Source organism: Olea europaea, chromosome 18 (genome assembly GCF_002742605.1).
Source record: "Olea europaea var. sylvestris chromosome 18, O_europaea_v1, whole genome shotgun sequence".
Classification (NCBI taxonomy): Eukaryota; Viridiplantae; Streptophyta; class Magnoliopsida; order Lamiales; family Oleaceae; genus Olea; species Olea europaea.
The window spans coordinates 23,832,887-23,852,967 of record NC_036254.1 but is presented as its reverse complement, the minus strand read 5'-3'; the positions used below and the strand labels follow the sequence as shown (position 1 = coordinate 23,852,967).

At 36.1% G+C, this 20,081-nt stretch overlaps 1 protein-coding gene across 1 annotated transcript; it reads left to right on the top strand.

Moving 5' to 3' along the window:
* Positions 1-2,813: 2,813 nt before the first annotated feature.
* On the top strand, positions 2,814-15,959 carry LOC111367845 (MACPF domain-containing protein At4g24290-like). Its single transcript, XM_022988910.1, has 7 exons — positions 2,814-3,431; positions 4,665-4,903; positions 5,657-5,858; positions 7,425-7,493; positions 7,700-7,886; positions 8,460-8,626; positions 14,959-15,959. Exons 1-7 carry the CDS (start codon positions 3,138-3,140, stop codon positions 15,640-15,642), a joined length of 1,842 nt encoding a protein of 613 aa, XP_022844678.1. The 5' UTR covers positions 2,814-3,137; the 3' UTR covers positions 15,643-15,959.
* The last annotated feature ends 4,122 nt before the right edge of the window (positions 15,960-20,081 follow it).

Genomic DNA, 20,081 nt, shown 5'->3' with positions numbered 1-20,081 from the left:
GACCTTTACACTATATTAATTTTTTGGACAAAATTTATTTAAAATTTTGGACCAAATTGTAAATAATCAAATTCTTGGGTACAAAATGAAATTTAAATTTTGGCTTATTCCGGGTGTTTTATTTTCTTTTTAACAGTCGACTGTTTACCGACCAAATAGTCGACTGTTAGCCGACTGTTAACCGACTTAACAGACACGACTTTTAAGAACAGTATGTCTGTTCGGATTTTTGAGGCTTGTCTGAAAGGTGATGACTGTTCGAATGGCCACGAACAAGTCTATAAATAGCTAGCCTTTCTACCAGAAAATTTACACCATTTTCATTGCAAACTTTCTGTGCTTTGAATCTCATTTCCCTCTCTCTCGTTCTGATATTGTCTCGAAGTAAAACACATTTCGTTGAGTTCGTTGGAACTCCTACAGACTGCAGTGCTGCTTCCGTAGGAGACGAAAAATTCGTTCTATCCTGGGAAACGATTGCTGGACGCCGTTAGCACCATTGAAGGCAGCAAATTCGTTTTAAGGACACATCGTGAAGTCGGTGGGTTCGAATTACAATTTTGGATCCTGTTGATCAATTCTTGCATTCAGGTAATTCTGTCGAATTGTTTTCGAAGGAGTGCATTCAAACTCTAGAAACAACAAAATAATCAGATTTTTCCCTTGTAAAACAAGGTTAAGACAAATGATCATTAGGCCGAAACTCTAGTCTCACATTGTACGAATGCACTTGTATGATTTATGAATTTATGCTACACCCAAGTCAATAAAATAGTAAAAAATATGAAATATTGCACTAAATGAAACCATTTCAACGTTTGGTGCATAACAAGGAGCATTGATATTTTCAGAAATTTCAGCACATCAATGCTCACTGTACACAGGTTCCGAAAGATGGCCTCGTATGTGGCAAGCAATATCTTCAACTTTTTCGCTAGATTCATGGCTTCCTTTTTCAAACATTATAGAAGATAATCGTTTTCATTCTCTCTCTCTATTACGTGAAGAGGAAAGTTAGAAATGTAATTCCTTCTTTTTAATTTGTAAAGGGAAGATTTGTATGGATGAAATTGCCCCTCCTTGAAATGGTTAAATTACCTCTTTTTTCCTTTTTTTCAAGTCAACTGTGGTGTCCCAAACGGTTTTCGTCCAGATGAACCCCATGTGCATATTTGTGAAAGGTTAGGGACCTCTTTCGACACAAAATGAAGGCTTAAGTAAATTCTGCAAAAATAAAAAGATTAGAGACTACTGTTACAATTTTTCCTAAATTATGGATAAAAGCAACTCATGCTTGAACTTTCGATAGGATTCGACCATGAGAAATGCTATAAGTACAGGAAAAATCAATAGCAAAGTTACAGAAAATACACTTGGCGGGTTTTTATTAGAAGATTAAGAAAAAAAGGCCAACATGGTGTTCCCACGACAGTACCCTATCCAAATTCTGTCCAAAAAACCTGTACTTGAGACTTAAACTTTCGACCATAGGGCATTATGCCAAGATTAATCTAATTTTCATAGCCAAAAAATCTCGTACATAAAAATGAGATCACGCTAATTATGTTATAAAATTAGTTCATGTTTGTCTTTCGTTAAATCAAAAACTTCTTTTTTTTGGTAACTCGTGCTTAATTGCACATTCATACAACATAATATTTTGCACATTATATATATATATATATATATAATTTTTTTTTTACTTTTTAATTACATATTTTTCAAAAAATCAATGTTTCAAAAAATCAATTTTTCAAAATTCACTTTGCCCAAAAAATTACTTTTAGGCCCCATTTGATTGGGCATGTTTTCCATGGAAAATGTTCCAGCTTTTGGAAGTGTTTGATAGTAAATATTTTTCGTGCAAATTGCTTTCCATCTTTCTTCCACACATGTATCAATTCCATGTTTCTGGTGAGAATTGATTTTCCAGCTTTTTTTTTTTTTTTTCAATTGGAATAAATTCTATCCCCAATTGTAACAAATTTTGTCCCTTTAATTGACAATTTTCATGAAAAATAAAGCCAAACGAATACCAAGAAATAGAAAATTTCAACATTTTTTAGGTGAAAAATTATATCAATTAAACACATTAAATTAACAATTTTCAAGAAAACAAGTTTTAGGCAATTCAATTACTCGAAATTCGTTTTCTTTCTATCTTAATTTCATCTTTGTATTCAAACGGACTTTTAATGAAAGACATGAGAAATGAAAAATAAGAATAGAAAAAGAGAAAAGTATGTAATGCCCTAGTTTGGGCTTCATTCTTTTTATAAGAATGTAATTTTGACTAATGTTTTGATGAAAAATATATGGTTACAAAATTCAGAAAATGTTTTAAATTTGCTTTTAATATTATTGTATTGAAAAATGTGTGATTAAAATGATGTCAAAATACTATTTAGAAATATATATTTTTTTTCAAAAGAATGGGAGTCAAACATTGACTAATAATGCTTCTTGTACATTCTATAGATTACATGGAGTTTGATATCCTTTACAAATTCAAAATGTATTTGGTGAGAAAGTATGTTGAATTCAAAAACTGTCTGATCATGTGACGCCACGTAAAACAATGTCAAAAATGATATAAAAGATAATGGGGGCGTTTGTTTTCCATTTTTGTAAAAATAAGAATGAAAAATATAGTCGTTATAAACTCCGTACAAGAGATAAAAATTCAAATTTGATGATCTAATTTGATGAATAACGATCACATTTTTTATTTTAATGGGAAAAAAATGGCCAACGAACAGGGGCAATGTATGAGTGGCATCGTCCAACATTGGCAATGTATTGAGGGCGGGAAGTTAGGGGGCGGCGGCACTATCACATTGACTTCTGTACCGTCTCCATCCTTCCATTAATTTTTCAACAACCATTTCATTTTTGACTAGTTCAATTCATCTTCTCCAAGTTCCACCCGAAAACCCTCTGTAAAAACTCAATTACCCCAAGACCCTGTTCATTTTTTCCCTTGCTTTTTAGCTCTTCCTATGGTTTTCTTCAAATTTTCGTAATTTGATTAATTCAGCCATCTTCATCGACCTTGTAACTGGACAAAGAACAAAGGAGCAGGACCAAGAAATTACCAGTTGACGTAGAAAATTTATCTATTTTTGTTTGTTTAATTGATGGCGAAGAATGGCAGTGTCAGTAAGAAAGAGACGGCTTTGAGATTGAGGGCGGGGGCGGAGGAAGCGGTGCACTGTATTGGGTTGGGCTATGATTTGACTCTGGACCTGCGATTGAAGTACTGCAAGAAGCAAATTACGAGAGATGGCTCAAGGCTGATTGCGATCGACGATGATCAGGTGCGTGATATTGCGATTCCTGGAGGTATTTTGGTCCAGAATGTACCCAAGTCCATCAATTGCGATAAAGGCGAGCGCATGCGGTTCAGCTCTGACGTTCTATCTTTCCAGCAGGTACAAATACAGCACAGTGATCATAACTACATAATATTACTTATAGCTGAAGTGGCGTTTGGATAATATGTTTGAATTTTTTTAATAGCTGAATAGATTGGGAAAGAATGGAAGTTCGAACTTTGTTGGATGTATTTACTTCTTTATTTTTCAATTTCTGCAATAAGTATATCTATTACAGTGTAAGGCTCAGCTCATAAATGTCATATCAAAGTATTCATAAAGAAGGGAAATTAACCAAGTAAAATGTCTGTTTTATGGGTTTTGAGCCCTTCTGTAGTCAATGGACTTTTTATAACTAAGTGGGGTAACTAGGGGGTTTTTAACAAACGGAGAGTGCTAGATGTATACACACTTTTGTACAAAATGGTTTACTTACACTCACAATGGAAGGGTGGGGGGCCACATGTTGGCATTTTTTATTTCATGTGGGGCCCAAGTGTTCATGAGAGTGAGTAAACTATTTTGTACAAATGTGTGAGGACAAATATCTCTATCCTTGACAAAAAGGGTGGAAGAAAAGAAACAGTGAATTATATTGCAAGTTATTAATAAGTTTATTGAAGAGCAATTTTGTGGGGGTCAATAAAGGTATAGTTTAATATCACTAGACACAACTCGTAGGTTTTAGTTGGTCAAATACTACTTTATTTTAGATTCTCTTTGATTTGAGTTATTGCATGTGGCATTGTGTAGTGTGAAGATTTTTGCCTTTTGAATTTAAGAGTATTTTTTGAATTAAAGTGAGAATGAAAGTAAGTTGAGCCCCATTTATGTAAGAAATATATTTCAGAATAGTGATTTTTTGGAGGATGTGTGGTTAAAAAATATGGAAATGTTTTAGATTTATGTTTAATATTATTTTATGGAAGAATGTGTGTTTGAAAACGAGTTTTGAAAAATAGTGCCCAAATATAGGCTGAATGTATTGTGGTTTGTCGTATCAATTTTATATAAGAGCATTTTCTGCATGTGCATTTAGGTTTGATATTGATAGGGCATGAAAAAGTTATCGTTTAGCACTTACTAATTGTAACGGACACTACGTGAGTTAACGACTTGAGCACAAAGACCAGATCGTTGCACTAGTATTCTGCATCAATTTAAATAAATAAAGAAATAAAATATGGCAATGAAAAGAATTTGAAGACTGTAGACTACTTTAGGAAGTAACTGGTTTCTGTAATTTTAGGCTGCTTCCAAATGGTAATCTGTTTTCCTTTTCCCTTGTAGATGTCGGAACAGTTCAACCAGGAATTATCACTTTCAGGTAAAATCCCAACAGGCCACTTCAATGCAGCTTTTGAGTTTTCGGGTTCCTGGCAGAAAGACGCTGCCTTCACAAAATCCCTTGCTTTTGATGGAGTCTCCATTACCCTCTACAGTATTGCATTAGAGAAGTCCCAGGTAGCTCTGCGTGATCACGTCAAACAAGCAGTCCCATCGTCATGGGATCCAGCTGCATTGGCAAGGTCAGTGGAAAGAAATTGGATTCTTTGTTTCTCCAGCATGTGTGGCCCTGTCTTAATGGTGACATACAGATATGGAATGGACTAGTCTCTTTTCACTAATCAAACTTCTGTAGCTACCCAGTTCCCTGATGGTTTCAGTATTGATCATTGAATGTTCTCCATGATTGATTTTTGAAACATAAAATATCTGTCTTGTTTGAGCCAAAGCTACTATATAAAGGTAATTTAAACAAATGGACTGATGAGAACAGCTGTTCATACGTTCAAGAAATATTCATTGCCCGTTATAATCTGTGACCTGTAAATTCAAGATGTAGCAGTTCTTTAGCCATCAAACCAAACAGTGACATACTGTTTAATTAATATTACCATGGTTTTGGGCACAGTTTAGCTAATTGAATGAAACACATTCTAAATATCAAGTGACCTTGCTGTTCACGAGTCCATGTAAGGCTACAACATGCACATAGTTACTTTTTGCTGGGAAATGATAGATTGCAGAATCCGGAAAAGATTAAGAATGTGATCATGGAAGGACCAGAGTGGAGCGTGCATTTAAGATTCATATAATTTGCTACCATGATATCTATTTGTTGTCAAAAGGAGTGGAAGCTCACTGAATTTTTTCCCCTTTAATCAAGTGTAAATTTGATCTGCCGTGGAGATATAATTGAAATTTGCATGTGCCTTTCAATATCTAAACTGAGCCATAGTATTTCTGTTTGAGAATGACCAGAAAATTCTCATTTCCAGGTTTATTGAGGCTTATGGTACCCATGTCATTGTTGGTGCCAAGATGGGGGGAAAGGATGTTGTATATGTAAAGCAGCAATATTCGTCATTGCTACTGCCCACTGATGTACAGAAAAGATTAAAGGATGTCGCAGACAAGAGGTTCAGCAATGCAAGTGGACATTCTGGCACACAACCAGAGAAAGCTTACCACGGGGAAATGGTTTGTAATAATGTTTCATAGTTTTGTTATCATGCCTTATTTACTATGTATATGCAAGTGGGAAGTAAAAAATGCACTTCATATTTAATCATCATTCTGACTTGTTATTATTTGTACCAAAGCCTTTTGCATTCTCAATCCATGATCATTAACATTTGTCAAAGCTTAAAAGAGGATAATTATGTTGCTTGCTTAAGCAATGTGGTCACTGAAATGAGTAAGTCATGACACTGGTTTTTGGATTGACATATTATATTGATGTGTCTTTATATTGAAAAAAGAAGAAGATATAATTGTTGTCAGATACATCCTTACATGCAAGAGATGATACCTAAAGATGGTTGCAATATAATCCTTCGCATTGAAGCCAAGTTTACAAGTCTGCAGATGTATTTTGTAGTGAGCACTTGCATGGCTGTGTCAACTTTGAAAAAATTATGGTCAAGCATTGACTGGTCTCCGCAGTAGTGTTTAAACATATAAGAAACATAAGAACAAATAAATGAACAGGGAACTGATTACAATATTATCACCTAAGTTTAAATTTAGTTTGACAAATGGATTTGCCTGGAGTGCTTTTGTCCAACTTTCAGATTCTTTTTAAAAGAAGGAACTTAAGTACTAGTTGATAGGAAAGATATATTATTTGAAACATGTTAGAGCTATGGTAACATGTCAAAAGGGTAGCTGCTACATCGGAGTAGATCCTGCAATATGGATCTCTATCTGTGGAATATCACTTCATAAAAAAGAAGTATGAAAAGTGTGGGTTGGTACTTGACAGGATTTTTCATTATAGAATGTGCACATCACGCTTAAATGTTGCGTGAGACTGAAACTTCTTGCTAGATGTGGTGCCAGTGTACTCATTTATCAGGATATGAGAGAGCAAAGTAACATTGGCATTTAGAATGCATTGTTTATGGAGGTGAAAAAATTTCATCTGAGCTGAGCGAGAGATTTACCTAATCAATCTTCTTTCCTTTGACTTCGTTTGATATTTATTCAGATTTTCCTTTTAATTTATTCATCAACTTAAGTGAGCTTGCTATAGTTTGTCAAAAAATGATTGAATTAACTGATGGAGCTTATCTGGATTAGAAAATTAACTTATTTCTTCATAACAAAACTTTACAACTACTACAACAACAAGAAGTTAAACCTTGTTTCTGATGAACTTGTGCCGGCCATGAAAATCCTTTTTCAGCTTTCCATGCAAAAAACTTAATGTAATGTTTGAGTATCGAATTTTTTTCTGCACTAAGTAACACATGTTCTGAACTAGTTAACTAAGGCTGGAGATGATGCCAAATTACGGTTTCAAATAGATCGAGTAATGCAGTATACGCATGCGTGAATCTTGTTTTCTGCTGTTTCCATACAATTCATTTTTTAGTCAAATTTTGAAATTTCGTCCTTCTGTATGGTGGTTAGGCGTGTCAAGAATTCAGAATATCCAAGTTACTTTGACTCACTCTCTTTTCTTTGTTATCTTTTATAAGCAAATTGTGAAACTTGATATGAGGTTTGTAACATACTAATATTTATCTTTTTGATCGGTTTCAGCATGACAGTGATGAACGAGGACTGAGCTTCTTGGATTTCAGTACACCAAGTTTTCACTCCAACCAAGAGGTTATGATTTCTTTGAAACAAGTTGCTTTGGCACTGATAGATGATAGGATCTTATGTTTACTGATGGATTATAGGATCTTATGTTTACTTGATCCATCTGGGTACAGCTAATACTGATCACAATTCTGTAGTTTTCTTGTTAGATAGCATGCATTTTTTTGCTCAACTCACATGGCATTATATGTGTTTTAATATAACAATTCCAGGATATCACATTCTTCTGGAGGAGGAGAGGTGGGAGCAGCAATAGGAATATGCCTCATGATAAGTGGTGCCAAACAGTTCAGCTTGAGCCTGAAGTGATCTCAATGTCCTTCATTCCAATATCCTCACTTTTGAGTGGAATTGATGGGAGTGGATTCCTGGGCCACGCCATCAACTTATACCTACGTTGTAAGCAAAAGAGTCTTGTCTTACTTAAGTATCTATACTTATCATACTTTAGAAGCTATCTTATTTCATCCGATAGTTTAGTTTAGTTTCACTTGCTCTGTTGAGAGATCAAGCCATTGATATGCCATCCAAAGATTGTTATGCGACCTTAGCTTCCAGAGTATCTCTTCCTCTGCTAGTGTGTAACCTTAGACGCTCAGCCTATTTCTTGACAATCCATCTTTGTCCCAGTGGAGTCTTCGAATGGCACATTTTGGTCGTCTTCTCAGTTACTTATAAAAAGTTGGCCACTCGATCTATCTTGTACTATATTAATTTTATAAGCACTACACTAATGATGCTTCAGGGGAGCAGTTCTACTGTTGGCAAAAGTTCTAATGAGTGGGCAAGCATTTACTGTCCTTTCTCAGACTTCTGAGATTAAGCGTTGATGTGATACAATTAAAAGATAGAGTAGCACTCTCTTATGGCCATCACTTTGAGATGTTAATATAATTGACAGGGAAAGTAATATTCTTACGAAATGCCAAGTGTTGTCACCTGTAGGTGTTCACCTTACTGTTTTACATGCAGATAAACCACCAATTGAAGAACTTCACCAATTTTTGGAATTTCAACTTCCGAGACAATGGGCACCAGTATTTGGCGACCTCCCCCTTGGTCCTGATAAAAAGCAGCAAAATGTTGCTTCTTTGCAGTTCAGTTTTATGGGTCCCAAGCTTTATGTTAATGCTAATGAGGTACCACTATCTTAAATTTTAGATTTCTATCCTATTTATGATAGATTGCAATTATTTGACAAAGAGAACACATTTCTTAGTTGTATTGATGGCATAACCACAACTTTATAATAAAAATGGATACACATTTATCATGACTGCACTTCTATTATATTTTTTGGCATCCAGTCTTGCTACACTTGGATCTGTCTGTGAGTAACATGCTTTCTGAGGAGAGTGATCTTAGTTTGCCTTAAACTCGGATTAAGAAAATCTAGGCCTTCATACACTCAATATTTGTGTAATGTTGTTCTCCTGTTTAAATTATACAGAACTACATTGTCCTTGCAGTTTTGGCCCATGGTTTTGACTGTTAGCTGTGCAGAGCTCATTAAAGTCAATGAGGTCCTCCCAATCCCTTTAGGCATTTGCAAGAAACAGAGTGAGAGAAACACCGGTCCTAAAAACCAGATAGGAGCAGAAGTGACAAGTCAGCATGCTATAAATAACAAACCTGTGAGCTGAAATAAAAAAATAAAAAATAAAAAATAAAAAATAAAAAAAATGAATCTTCCACTTTGACCAATGTAAGTCTTTAGAAACTATAAGCGTAGATTTTTCTGGTAAAAAGAATAATCACTGTAGTGTGGATAAAGATTTTAAACATTTTGGTTAACCACCTCATTTACAAGCTTAATTTGTTCATGAGGAGCCATGTGTATTCATTTAATGTTGTCTTCAATAAGTTTATTTGAACCACCGTGCTAGATGAAAGTTTTTAGTTGGATTTTATGTGTAGTAATAAAGAAAGGAAAGAGAGAAATCAACACAAGTATTTATGTGGTTTGGCGATGTGCCTATGTCCACGAGGAGCGAAATGGAGATAATTCTTATTCAGTATGCATAATAGGGTTACATCATTAGTATTTATACTAACCCTAGTTCAAGCCCATACAAGACTTTAAGGCCTGTACAAGAAAATACCCTTATTCCACTCTATATGAGCCATATACAACAATCTTCACCTTGGGGAATATTTCTCGTAGGAGAAAAACACTGAAAAACATAATCTGGAAAACCACACCATCTAAGACTAATGAGTTGGGACATATTCTCTCTAGCACCTAGAAATGTTAATCAAGTTTAAGTAATGTTTGAATCTATCCATTGTAATTGGCTTCGTCAACATGTCATTTTCTAAGGTATGTACATTCTCTAATAACAATTTTTTCTGAAATAACCAATTCTCTTATCTTGTGAAATTTCACATTAGTGTGTTTGGTTTTTACATGATAAATCTGATTCTTTGCTAAGAAGATGGCGCTCTATCACAATACAGTTTCATTTCATTTTGCTTGATTCCAAGCTCCCTGACAAGTCCTCTCAACCACAATAATTACTTGACTCCCTCAGTTGCCGCCATGTATTATGCTTCAGTTGTGGAAAATGCCACATGTGATTGCACCATTCATCTCCATCATTTAAGCCCTCTTGCGAATGTGAAAACATAACCTGTATGAGACCTTCTGTCATCTAAGTCGCCAACATAATCTACATCTTCGTATTAGTAAACTGAAACATCACCATGTTGTCTCTCAAACATAATCCCACACTCCATTGTACCTCTTAAGTACTTGAAAATCTACTTTATAGCTCTCTGTCAGGATTAGTCATGTACTTGCTCACCACACTAACGGCATGTGCTAGATTTGGTCTGGTAAACACTATTGTATACATCAAACATCCAACTACCCAAGCAGAAGACACCTTCGATATCTCTATAATTTTTTTTTTCATTCTTTGAGCTCTGATTACTAGATAATATGAAGTGATTTACCAATGGTGTATCCACTGATTTGCATAAGACATGTTAAACCTCTACAACACTTTTTTCAAATAATTTTTCTGAGACACTCATAATTTTTTGGCCTTCCTATCTCAGTTGATCTCTATGCCAAGAATTTTCTTAGCCGGTCCCAAGTCTTTCATATCAAACTTACTTCTCAACAAAGATTTCACTCCGTCTACTTCATTTATGTTCTTAACAGCAATATACGTGTCATTCACATACAATAGCAAGAAAATATATGAATCATCCTCAAGAACTCTATAGTAAACACAACAGTCATACGACGACGGTAGTCAATCTGAATCATGTGGGAGTCGAACTTTTTGTACCATTGCCGTGGAGACTGATTTAGCCATATAAAGGCTTCTTCAGTTACCTACAAGAATCTCTGTTCCGGGTTCCAAGAACTCTCTGGTTGCTCCATGAAAATTTGCTCCTTCAAACCACCATGAAGGAAAGCAGTCTTCACATCCAGCTGTTCTAACTCCGAATTAAAACTGGCCACCATTTTCAAGACAATCCTGATAGAAGTGTCTGACGACCGGAGAGAAAATTTCATCATAATCTACTCATTTCCTTTGCAATGATCCCTTTGCTACTAATCGAGTCTCGTGTCTTTCCTCTTCCTTTTCTGACATTGCTTATTTCTTTCTGTAGACCCACTTACATCCTATTGATCTCTTTTCCTCTGGAAGCTCTACCAAATCCTAGGTATCATTTTTATGCAATGACTTAATTTCCTCCATCATAGCGTTTATCTATTTACTTTTCTCTTGACTACCAATTGCATCCCTAAAAGTTATAGGATCGCTATTGCTGATAATGAGTGTATAAGAAACTGAATCCTTGAATCCATACTTCTTTGGTTGCCTGATAGTGCGACGTAGTCTATCTATGGCAATACTTTGATACTGCTCCCTTTCTGAGCCAGAACTGTCCACTCTTTGAGCATTAATCTCCATGTCGACATTGTTTAGCTCTACCTGTATCACTTGGTTCTTGCTTTTCCTCTCGCCTGAACTGAGCTTCTCTAGATCTAAGCATGAATGCTTCATCAAAGATTGCGTCTTTACTTATCACCATCTTCTTTGCCTCTAGATCCCAAATCTTGTACCCTTTACAGAGTCTAGAAAAATGCACCTTTTTTTAATTTCGGATCAAGCTTGGATCTCTGATCACTAGATACATGCACATAAGCTGGACATCCAATTACTCGCAATCCAGAATAATCAACTTCATTAACTGTCCAAAACTTCCTCTACAACTTTCCCATCTAGTACTGCTCGTGGCGATCTGTTTATGACATAATATGCCATATTCACTGCTTCCGTCCAAAAACTCTTCGAAGCCTGCATTCAACCTCAAACACCTTTTCTGCAATTATTTAGTTCATACTCTCTGCTACACCATTCTGCTGCGGTGTCTTCCTAATTGTATAGTACCGTTGAATACAACGCTCTTCATAAAATTTCAGAAAGTGTGAATCTGTGTACTCTGTATTGTTGTTCGTCCTGAGATACTTAAATTTCCAGTTTGTCTGATTTTCTACTTCTGCTTTCCACAATTTGAACTTGGCAAAAGCTTGAGACTCGCGTTTCATGAAATATACCCAAACTTTTCTAGAAAAGTTATCAATGAAAGTAATGAAATATTGAGATCCGCCTTTGAACAACTCCCTCACTGGTGCCCAAACATTAGAATGCACATAATCAAGAATGCCCTTTTTCTTGTGTTTTCCATCTTCAACTGTATTCCGAACTGTTTTCCAAGTACACAGAACTTGCAGAAATTCAGTTTGCATGATTTTACTATCTTCAACAAGTTTCTATTGTAAAGCTCAATCATACCACGTTCTCCTATATGCTTTAGTCGCATATGTCATAGGAGAGTGTCATCTGACTTAGCAACTCCACCTACAACTATTCCCCAGTAGTTTGTAGATGTTCCATGCCAGTTCCTGACCCTTTATCACAATCATAGCCCCTTTCTTTTTTGTTAAAGCCCCACCCTCGAACTTTGAAGAATTGCGACGGAAGTCTAAAGTGCCTAAAGAAATTAGGTTCTTTCTCAACTCTATTCATGCATAACATCCTCTAAAGTCCTTATCACACTGTCGAATATTTTAAATTTTATTGATCACATTCCAATGACCTTACATGATGTATCATTACCTATCAGAACATATCCAAAATTACCTGAACGATATGAATCAAACCAATTAGGTGAGGACACATGATATAACAAGCTAAATCAAGTTCCCAAAAGTCATGTAATCTATCGGAATTACTTGCAAAGACCGATATCGCATGTCTCCATTTCCAGAATCCAAGTCTCCTCATGCAACACTAGTCGAGTTTGAGGACCTATCACCTTTCCTTTTACTACCTTGCTTCTTTTTCCAAGAATCATTAAAGTAACCCATCTGATGACACTTGTAACACTTGATGTTTTTCTTATTTTGATTCTTGGATTTTGATCTCGTATTCTCTTTGTAAGAACCACTCTTATTATTCTTTCTCCCATGATCTTGGTAGCCCTTCATGATCAAACTTTCACCATGTGAACATTCGTCAGTGTGTATCTTTCCTTGGTTGTAATGTGACTTCCTCCAATTTGAGAGTCTCTTTATCTCACGTCAATGTGGTCAAAAGGTGGTCGTAGGAACGAGGAAGAGAGCACATCAATATCATTGCCTTGTCTTCATGGTCAAACTTAATTTCAAGTCGCAACAAATCATTGATAATTTGATTGAACAGATTGGTGTGTTGAATCAGATCCATACCCTTCAGCATCTTAAGCTCGTAAACTGCTACTTCAGATGTAGCTTTTTTGTGAGAGATTTCGACATATAACAACTCTCCAATTTTTGTCAAACCTCTGTTAGAGACTTAACATCCATGACCCCCAAATTGTACCCATTGCTCGCACCTCAAGCTCTTCCCAATCGGCGTCTGACGTACCGTCTCGTTTCTTCCCATTTAGCACCTTCACCATCCCTTACTGCGCCAACAAATCTTTTACCCTTTTTGCCATAATTTGAAAATTTCGAATCTGTTAAACTTCATCACATCGAATTTTGTAATTGAAGAACTTGTCATCTACACCTGGTGCTCTGATACCAATTGTTGAATTTTATGCACAATAATAAAGAAATGAAAGTGAGAAATCAACATAAGTATTTACATAGTTCGACGATGTGCTTACATTCACGAGGAGTGAAAGGGAGATAATTTTGTTCGGTATGAATAATAGGATTACATCATTAGAATTTATACTAACTTTTGACCAAGTCTATATAAGATTTTAAGACCCGTACAAGAAAATACCCCTGTACGTGGGCGTTGCCCCTGCATCCCCAATCCATTCAGCATCCTTAGCAAACGGATTGTAAATGAAAACTGGCCTATTTGATTCAGTAAACTTGTGTTCCACTTTATATGAGTCACATACAAGACAATAACTAACTTGCTGGCAAAATTTTCATCTTTTTGAATCAGTGGGTTTTGAATCAAAATAGTGAAAAGTCTGAACATTGTTTAGAACAACTTATTAATTAAAATTAAGGTCTTATTGATTGAGGAAGTCTTGTAACAACTCTGGTATCGTAGTAATAGGAGGTACTACCAGTAAAAATGCTGGTGCTTTATGATCCAACAAAAAGAACTCTATTTAATGTAATTATAAGAAACATATGGATGTAAATCCAATGACTTTCTGAAGATTATAATATCCTACCACGAGGAAAGGAAAAGTTATTGCAATCTAGTCTGTTACAACTGGTGAGTTTCTGCTTATTTCTTTCAACTGCGAAGCGTGGTGATGTTTTGACTTTTCCAATATGATTATCTTATTTATCAAATAATTATTATATACATAGAAGAAATTATTGTGCATCTGCACCAGAAATTTGGTAGTTGCTGGCATCTAATTCTCATCTTCAATCCTTCAAAATATGGTCCCATTTTAATGTGTATTTGGGTTCATCTGGACTGACCTTGGTTTGCGATGGATTGCAATTTCATTGTTAGTGACTTCTTCCAATTTGTATTCTCTGCCATATTGCTATGGAGATAAGGTACTCCTCTTCGACCCTATCTCGAAGTTGGGGATAGTGATTCACTTGCCTAGTATCCCATGTTTAGGAGTGAGGATGACATGTCACCGAATTGAGATGAATTGGGGGATCACCATTTACTTTATTATCGTACCTTTGCTTTGCTGACTTATGAGTGCAACAGGCCCAATTTTAGTCGAATTCACATGCACGAACAAGAATATTATTCTGCCTGGTTACTAGCTTTAGTTTTTAAGTTGCATAGTTTGGTTAATCACATCTTTATATGGAATTGGGATTCTGCCTTACTTTTCTCCATTCTTTTTAACTACATGTTTGGCAATCTTGTTGTGTATCTTCCTTGATCATTGCTAAATATTGATCCTTGAGACATTTTACAACTTTTAGCGAGCAGTTAATTTATATTTTTGCTGAAAATAATTTGGTCAGGTTGAGGTGGGGAATATGCCGGTAACTGGGATGCGGCTCTATTTGGAAGGAAAGAGAAGTAATTGCTTAGCAATCCATTTGCAGCATCTTTCCTCTGTGCCAAAAAGCTTTCAACCTCGTTATGAATCGTGTCAAAACTACACTAACTCTTATGACCGCAGATATTTCGAGAAAGTTCAGGGAAAGGGCTTTTCTCATGTGTGTACTGCCCCAGTTGAGTCTGATGATGATCTCTCTGTAGTTACTGGAGCTCGATTTGAAGTTGGGGAATCTGGCATGAAAAGTGTTCTGTTTCTACGCCTTCATTTCGCCAAAGTTGCAGGTGCAACAGTTGTGAAGAAACCAGAGTGGGATGGTTCCCCGGCCCTTGTCCAAAAGTCGGGAATTCTTTCCACTTTAATTAGTACTAAATTCTCCACTGGTCAGAGACCTCCTCCAAAGCCAGCCGATGTTAACATCAACTCTGCTCTATATCCCGATGGTCCTCCAACACCTGCACCAACTCGTAAGCTCTTGAGGTTTGTTGACACAACGGAGATGACAAGAGGACCACAGGACCCTCCCGGGTACTGGGTAGTATCCGGGGCTAGGCTTATAGTTGACAGGGGTAAAATATCTCTTCGTGTCAAGTACTCTCTCCTGGCTGTGATTTTGCAAGACGAAGATGTACTATTGCCCGGCTAACAGCTGATAGTCTTGTAGAAAAGTGATAGGAGTATAATGAGGAGGAATCGAACTGGAGGATTGTGATTTCTCTATGAAGATTAATGTTTGATGTGAAATGAGAATTTGGATTTTTTTTTTTTCTTTTTTTGGTCATTTACGATCTTTTTTTTATTTTTATTTTTATTTTTGTCATTTACAATCTTCACCTGGAGTTGTGTCCATACGAATTTCTGGTATGTAATTAAGAATATATGTATACCCTTTCAGACGATGATGATGACAATGTTAGTTTTCCTTTCGTAAATGAGGCAGGCGATCTGTGGCTCTTCTGTTTATTGTTTGTTCTTATTACTATTTTTTTTTTCAAAGGAACATAGTGTTTTTTCACTTAGAAATCTTATTGTAGAACTACTTGAGGTTTTGTAATCAAGGCCTTGTATGTCATATACTAAAAACTAACTACACTAATTTAAAGTGCAAATCGCAAACGAATTCACTCACAACTCAATAGCTATTCGCTAATTTTAGGTCCATATAAAGGTCATAGAGGTCCAATCATTGAAATAAAAATTAAGGTTATTGGCTTTTACAGGGGAAAATTATCTAGAAATCTAGATTTAAACATTCATTTTCAAAAAACTAGGGGATTAAATTCAATTTTCACAAATCAGTTGTTAATTAGATTTTATAATTAAAATTAATAAAAATTTAATTACACGCAATAAACACAAGATCATCCCACCACCACCTATTCTCCCCCCCCCCCCCCTCCTATTCCCCCCCCCCCCCCCCCGCTCTCTCTCTCTCTACGTACCTCATCCCCCACCTAACCTATTCATTTCACTCAACACACCAGCTGGAGACGCCTTCGACGAAGGAAGCACAGTCTCATCATCCGAAGCCTCCAACAAAAATCCGAGATCCAACTGAGACTCTTCAGATCTCGACTTCCAATCCACCTTTGGTGAAGGTGAACCCCTAATTTCCTCTTCAAAACTCTTCATAAACGAGGCAAGACCCTGACTCGTTGTGCAAAGTTCCGACTCACCATCACCCAAAATTGTCCAAATAAATCCTCCTTTAGCCTCTTAACCTCCGACAAATCAATCATTGAATGAGTCAAATCAATCAAGTGTTGCTGCCTCAAGCAGCATTTGGCAGCGATGCGAATACCAGACTTCTCGTCATCGTCGGCATCGTTGTTGCTACAAGTAGCGGTGAGGGCTACTCGAAGTAGTGATACGGCGAAGCTTCTAGTTGCTTTGATGGCGTCGCTGCTGCAAAAGGAGGAACGTTGGTGTGGATCTGTGGTGATGTTGTTGTTAGATCTGGGTGAGATGGTGGTGCGATGTTGGGCGTAGGGGGTGCTGGTGGTGTATATTTACGTGGTGGTTGTACACATCTCTAAATTTTTGGTGTGGTGTGTGTGGTGTATGGGTTGTGGTGGTAATTTATATTTGATGTGGATGTGGTGGTTATGGTGGCGAGTTGTGGATTGGAGGAGGTGGTGGAGGTGGATTTTGGTGCAGGTGGTCGCAATGGTGGTGGTAATGGCATGGGCATCATCGGAGATGGTGTTGCCCAAAAGACATCCATATCTACTGGGTTTGGCTTGATCTTTGGTGTGTTTGGAAGGTATTAGACTTGAATGTCGATCGAGAGGAGGTTGAGGTAGTCATGTTGGTGGCAGAGTCCAATAGCTTGGTCGATGTTTGGAGGCTTCAAAGGAAGCGCGCCGTAGCTTGCAGCTACGAGCAATGGATCTTTCATGTGGTGGCAGTGGTGTGATGATGCCAGTGGTGGTGGTTAGGATTTGTTGAAAGTGTTGGTGCGCACTTGGTTGACGTTGTTGGGATTGATGGTAATACCGTAGTGGTAGTGGCAACAAGATAAGGTGTGACCAAGTCTATCTTCATTATGACTTTTTGTAACCAGATTTATATTAACTGTGACTAAATGTGATTTGTTTACATATAGTAACAAATTAGATTGATATGGTCACAGACAGTTACATTGAAGACAAAGTTGGTCCCAATTAGTCACATATAACACGCTAGTGACTATAGTAAAGTTGGAGGTGAAGGTGATAAATTGTGGTACTGGTCTGCGGGTCACAATTGTGGGTCACAGTTATGGGCAAAATTCGCCGTTAAGGTCATAGGTTTGAGTTCACAAGTCATGGTCATTTCATATAAGTCATAAATCAGTATAAACGGGTCATAGATCAATATTAACGGGTCATAGATCAATATTAACAGGTCACATGTCGTTTTGTAGAAGTCACGGATCAAATTTATAGTTCAAATCACAGGTTGAAAATCATATTTTATATGTTATAATGTATACATGTCACAAGTTATTGCTAAAAAAAAAAATTGTGAATTTAATATATTTCATTACAAAAATATTTCTTTGATTAATTATTTCATAGCTAAAATTTTAATATTATTTGATTTTTGAAATTTCAAACTTTATTTCTTAATTTTGAAATTGGTCGTATACATATTCATCCCACCTGATTAGGTCACAAATTCAATAGAGCTGATCATAGATGACAATGTGCACAAGTCATAGATTTAATGCAACTAGTCACAGGTCATTGCCAAAAAAGAAGAGAAAGAGAAAAAAGGTAGTCGGCGGAAAAGTAAGTGGTCGCCAAAATAATCTTAGGAACGGTCGGAGAGGTCGTCGAAATATTTGTCGGAACGGGATAAGTCGTAGGAGTCATCGCCGGAGGTGAGGTGGGATGGAGAGAGAGAATGGTTTGATGTGATGGATGGATAGGTTAGAGGTGGGCTAGAATAATTAGATTAATTATACTATATTATAATTAAATATTTAATAAATTTAATCATCACCTTATTTTTGAATGAATTTTAGAAGTTTGTTAGTTTTGAAATGTGAATTTTAAATGAAGGATTTATGTAGTGTTTCCTTTCCACGGTACCCCATATTATTGAAATAGATATAATAGGATCCAAGAGATCAAATGTAAAGTGTCCAAAATAGACAATCTTGTATAATGATAACGACTTCTTTAATATCAAAATGGGGCACTTCTCTTCAGTGGCGGATTTAATGGGCCGGCTTGGATGCCCAAGCCCATATCAATTTCTTCTTGTAAAGAGTTATGGCAATTTATATCAATGGCTTCTCTTCGTAATTGTATCCTCCAAGCCTAACTACCCCTCTGAATTGTAAATGAAAGATATTTTTGGGGGTCAAATTCGCGCCCTAATTGCTTTCCTAAAAAATGTTGAAATGAAATAGAAAACAATTTGGACAACACCATGCAATGTTGATCTTATGTTACAAGAAGCACATTGTTATCACAGTTATTGAGATTGCAAGCTTTACATTTTCTGGCAAGTTCAAGCTAGTCTTTTGATTTCTTCTTTCATTGCACCATGATCCTTCGTCTTTAAATTTTTTTTAACTTGATCATCATCATTATCATCTATAATTGGCTCGATGCAATTTCCAAATGTTTGCAATTGAATTATCGAACTATTCAAATATTAGATTTAGCTTTCGAAACTTGTGAATCTCCTCTCATTGTTCTCTTCTAAACAACAATTTTTAACTTACTAAGGAATGTACAACTCATTTTTAACCCGGGAGAGAAGCGGAGAAGAGAAAGGAAAGAAATCCTGACCTAGAAAATTGCTGATAAAAAAGTTTGTGTAGTCTTTGGTTGTAAACATTTTCAAACCTTAAACAAAAAGAAAAGAAAGAATTAAGATTGTTGATGGTAGATTGTAAATGAGCATTGATAGACCTATAGTGGGTCCTAGTGGGTCACGCGATCCACCAGGTTTCAACTTATAAATGAAATTTTTTTATTTTATTTATAAATCAAATATCATATTTAGGTTTGCAATAAGAGTATATTATCTTTTCAATTAGAATAAGTGACTTTTTAATAGGCAAATAGACTATTTTTGTTTAACTATAGTCGAGTTATCTATTCTTGAAATTAAAAAATGGAAGAAGAGGTTTAAGAGAATAACAACTCAAATCTTATGTGGTATGAGATAAAGAAGGGCGTGATCTTTTTGTACGGGACTATAATAGATTTCTATTGTGCAAAGGTATACTAAGCCCGAGAGGATTATGCGAAGATTCTAGTCCAATTTTTGATAGTTGGGAAGAGAGGTAGCTCCTAGTTGTGCATTAGTATTTAATTGTTGACTCAAACATGAATCCAATTACCAGAGATGTCCTTCTCTACATAATAATGAATTGAATGATAAATGGACACATTGACCATTTTACTTAATTCAGTCAAAAATTATGGCTCCTTGCACTGTATAACGGCATAGGATTCACTAAAAACTCTTGGACGCTGTTTAATCTACAAGGTAGAGGTTTACAGAATCGGTGTCGAACACAAACAACACCGAGGGGTTGGTAGGACTTTTGCTACTTTTTTATATAGGTAGGTCCGACATGGGACC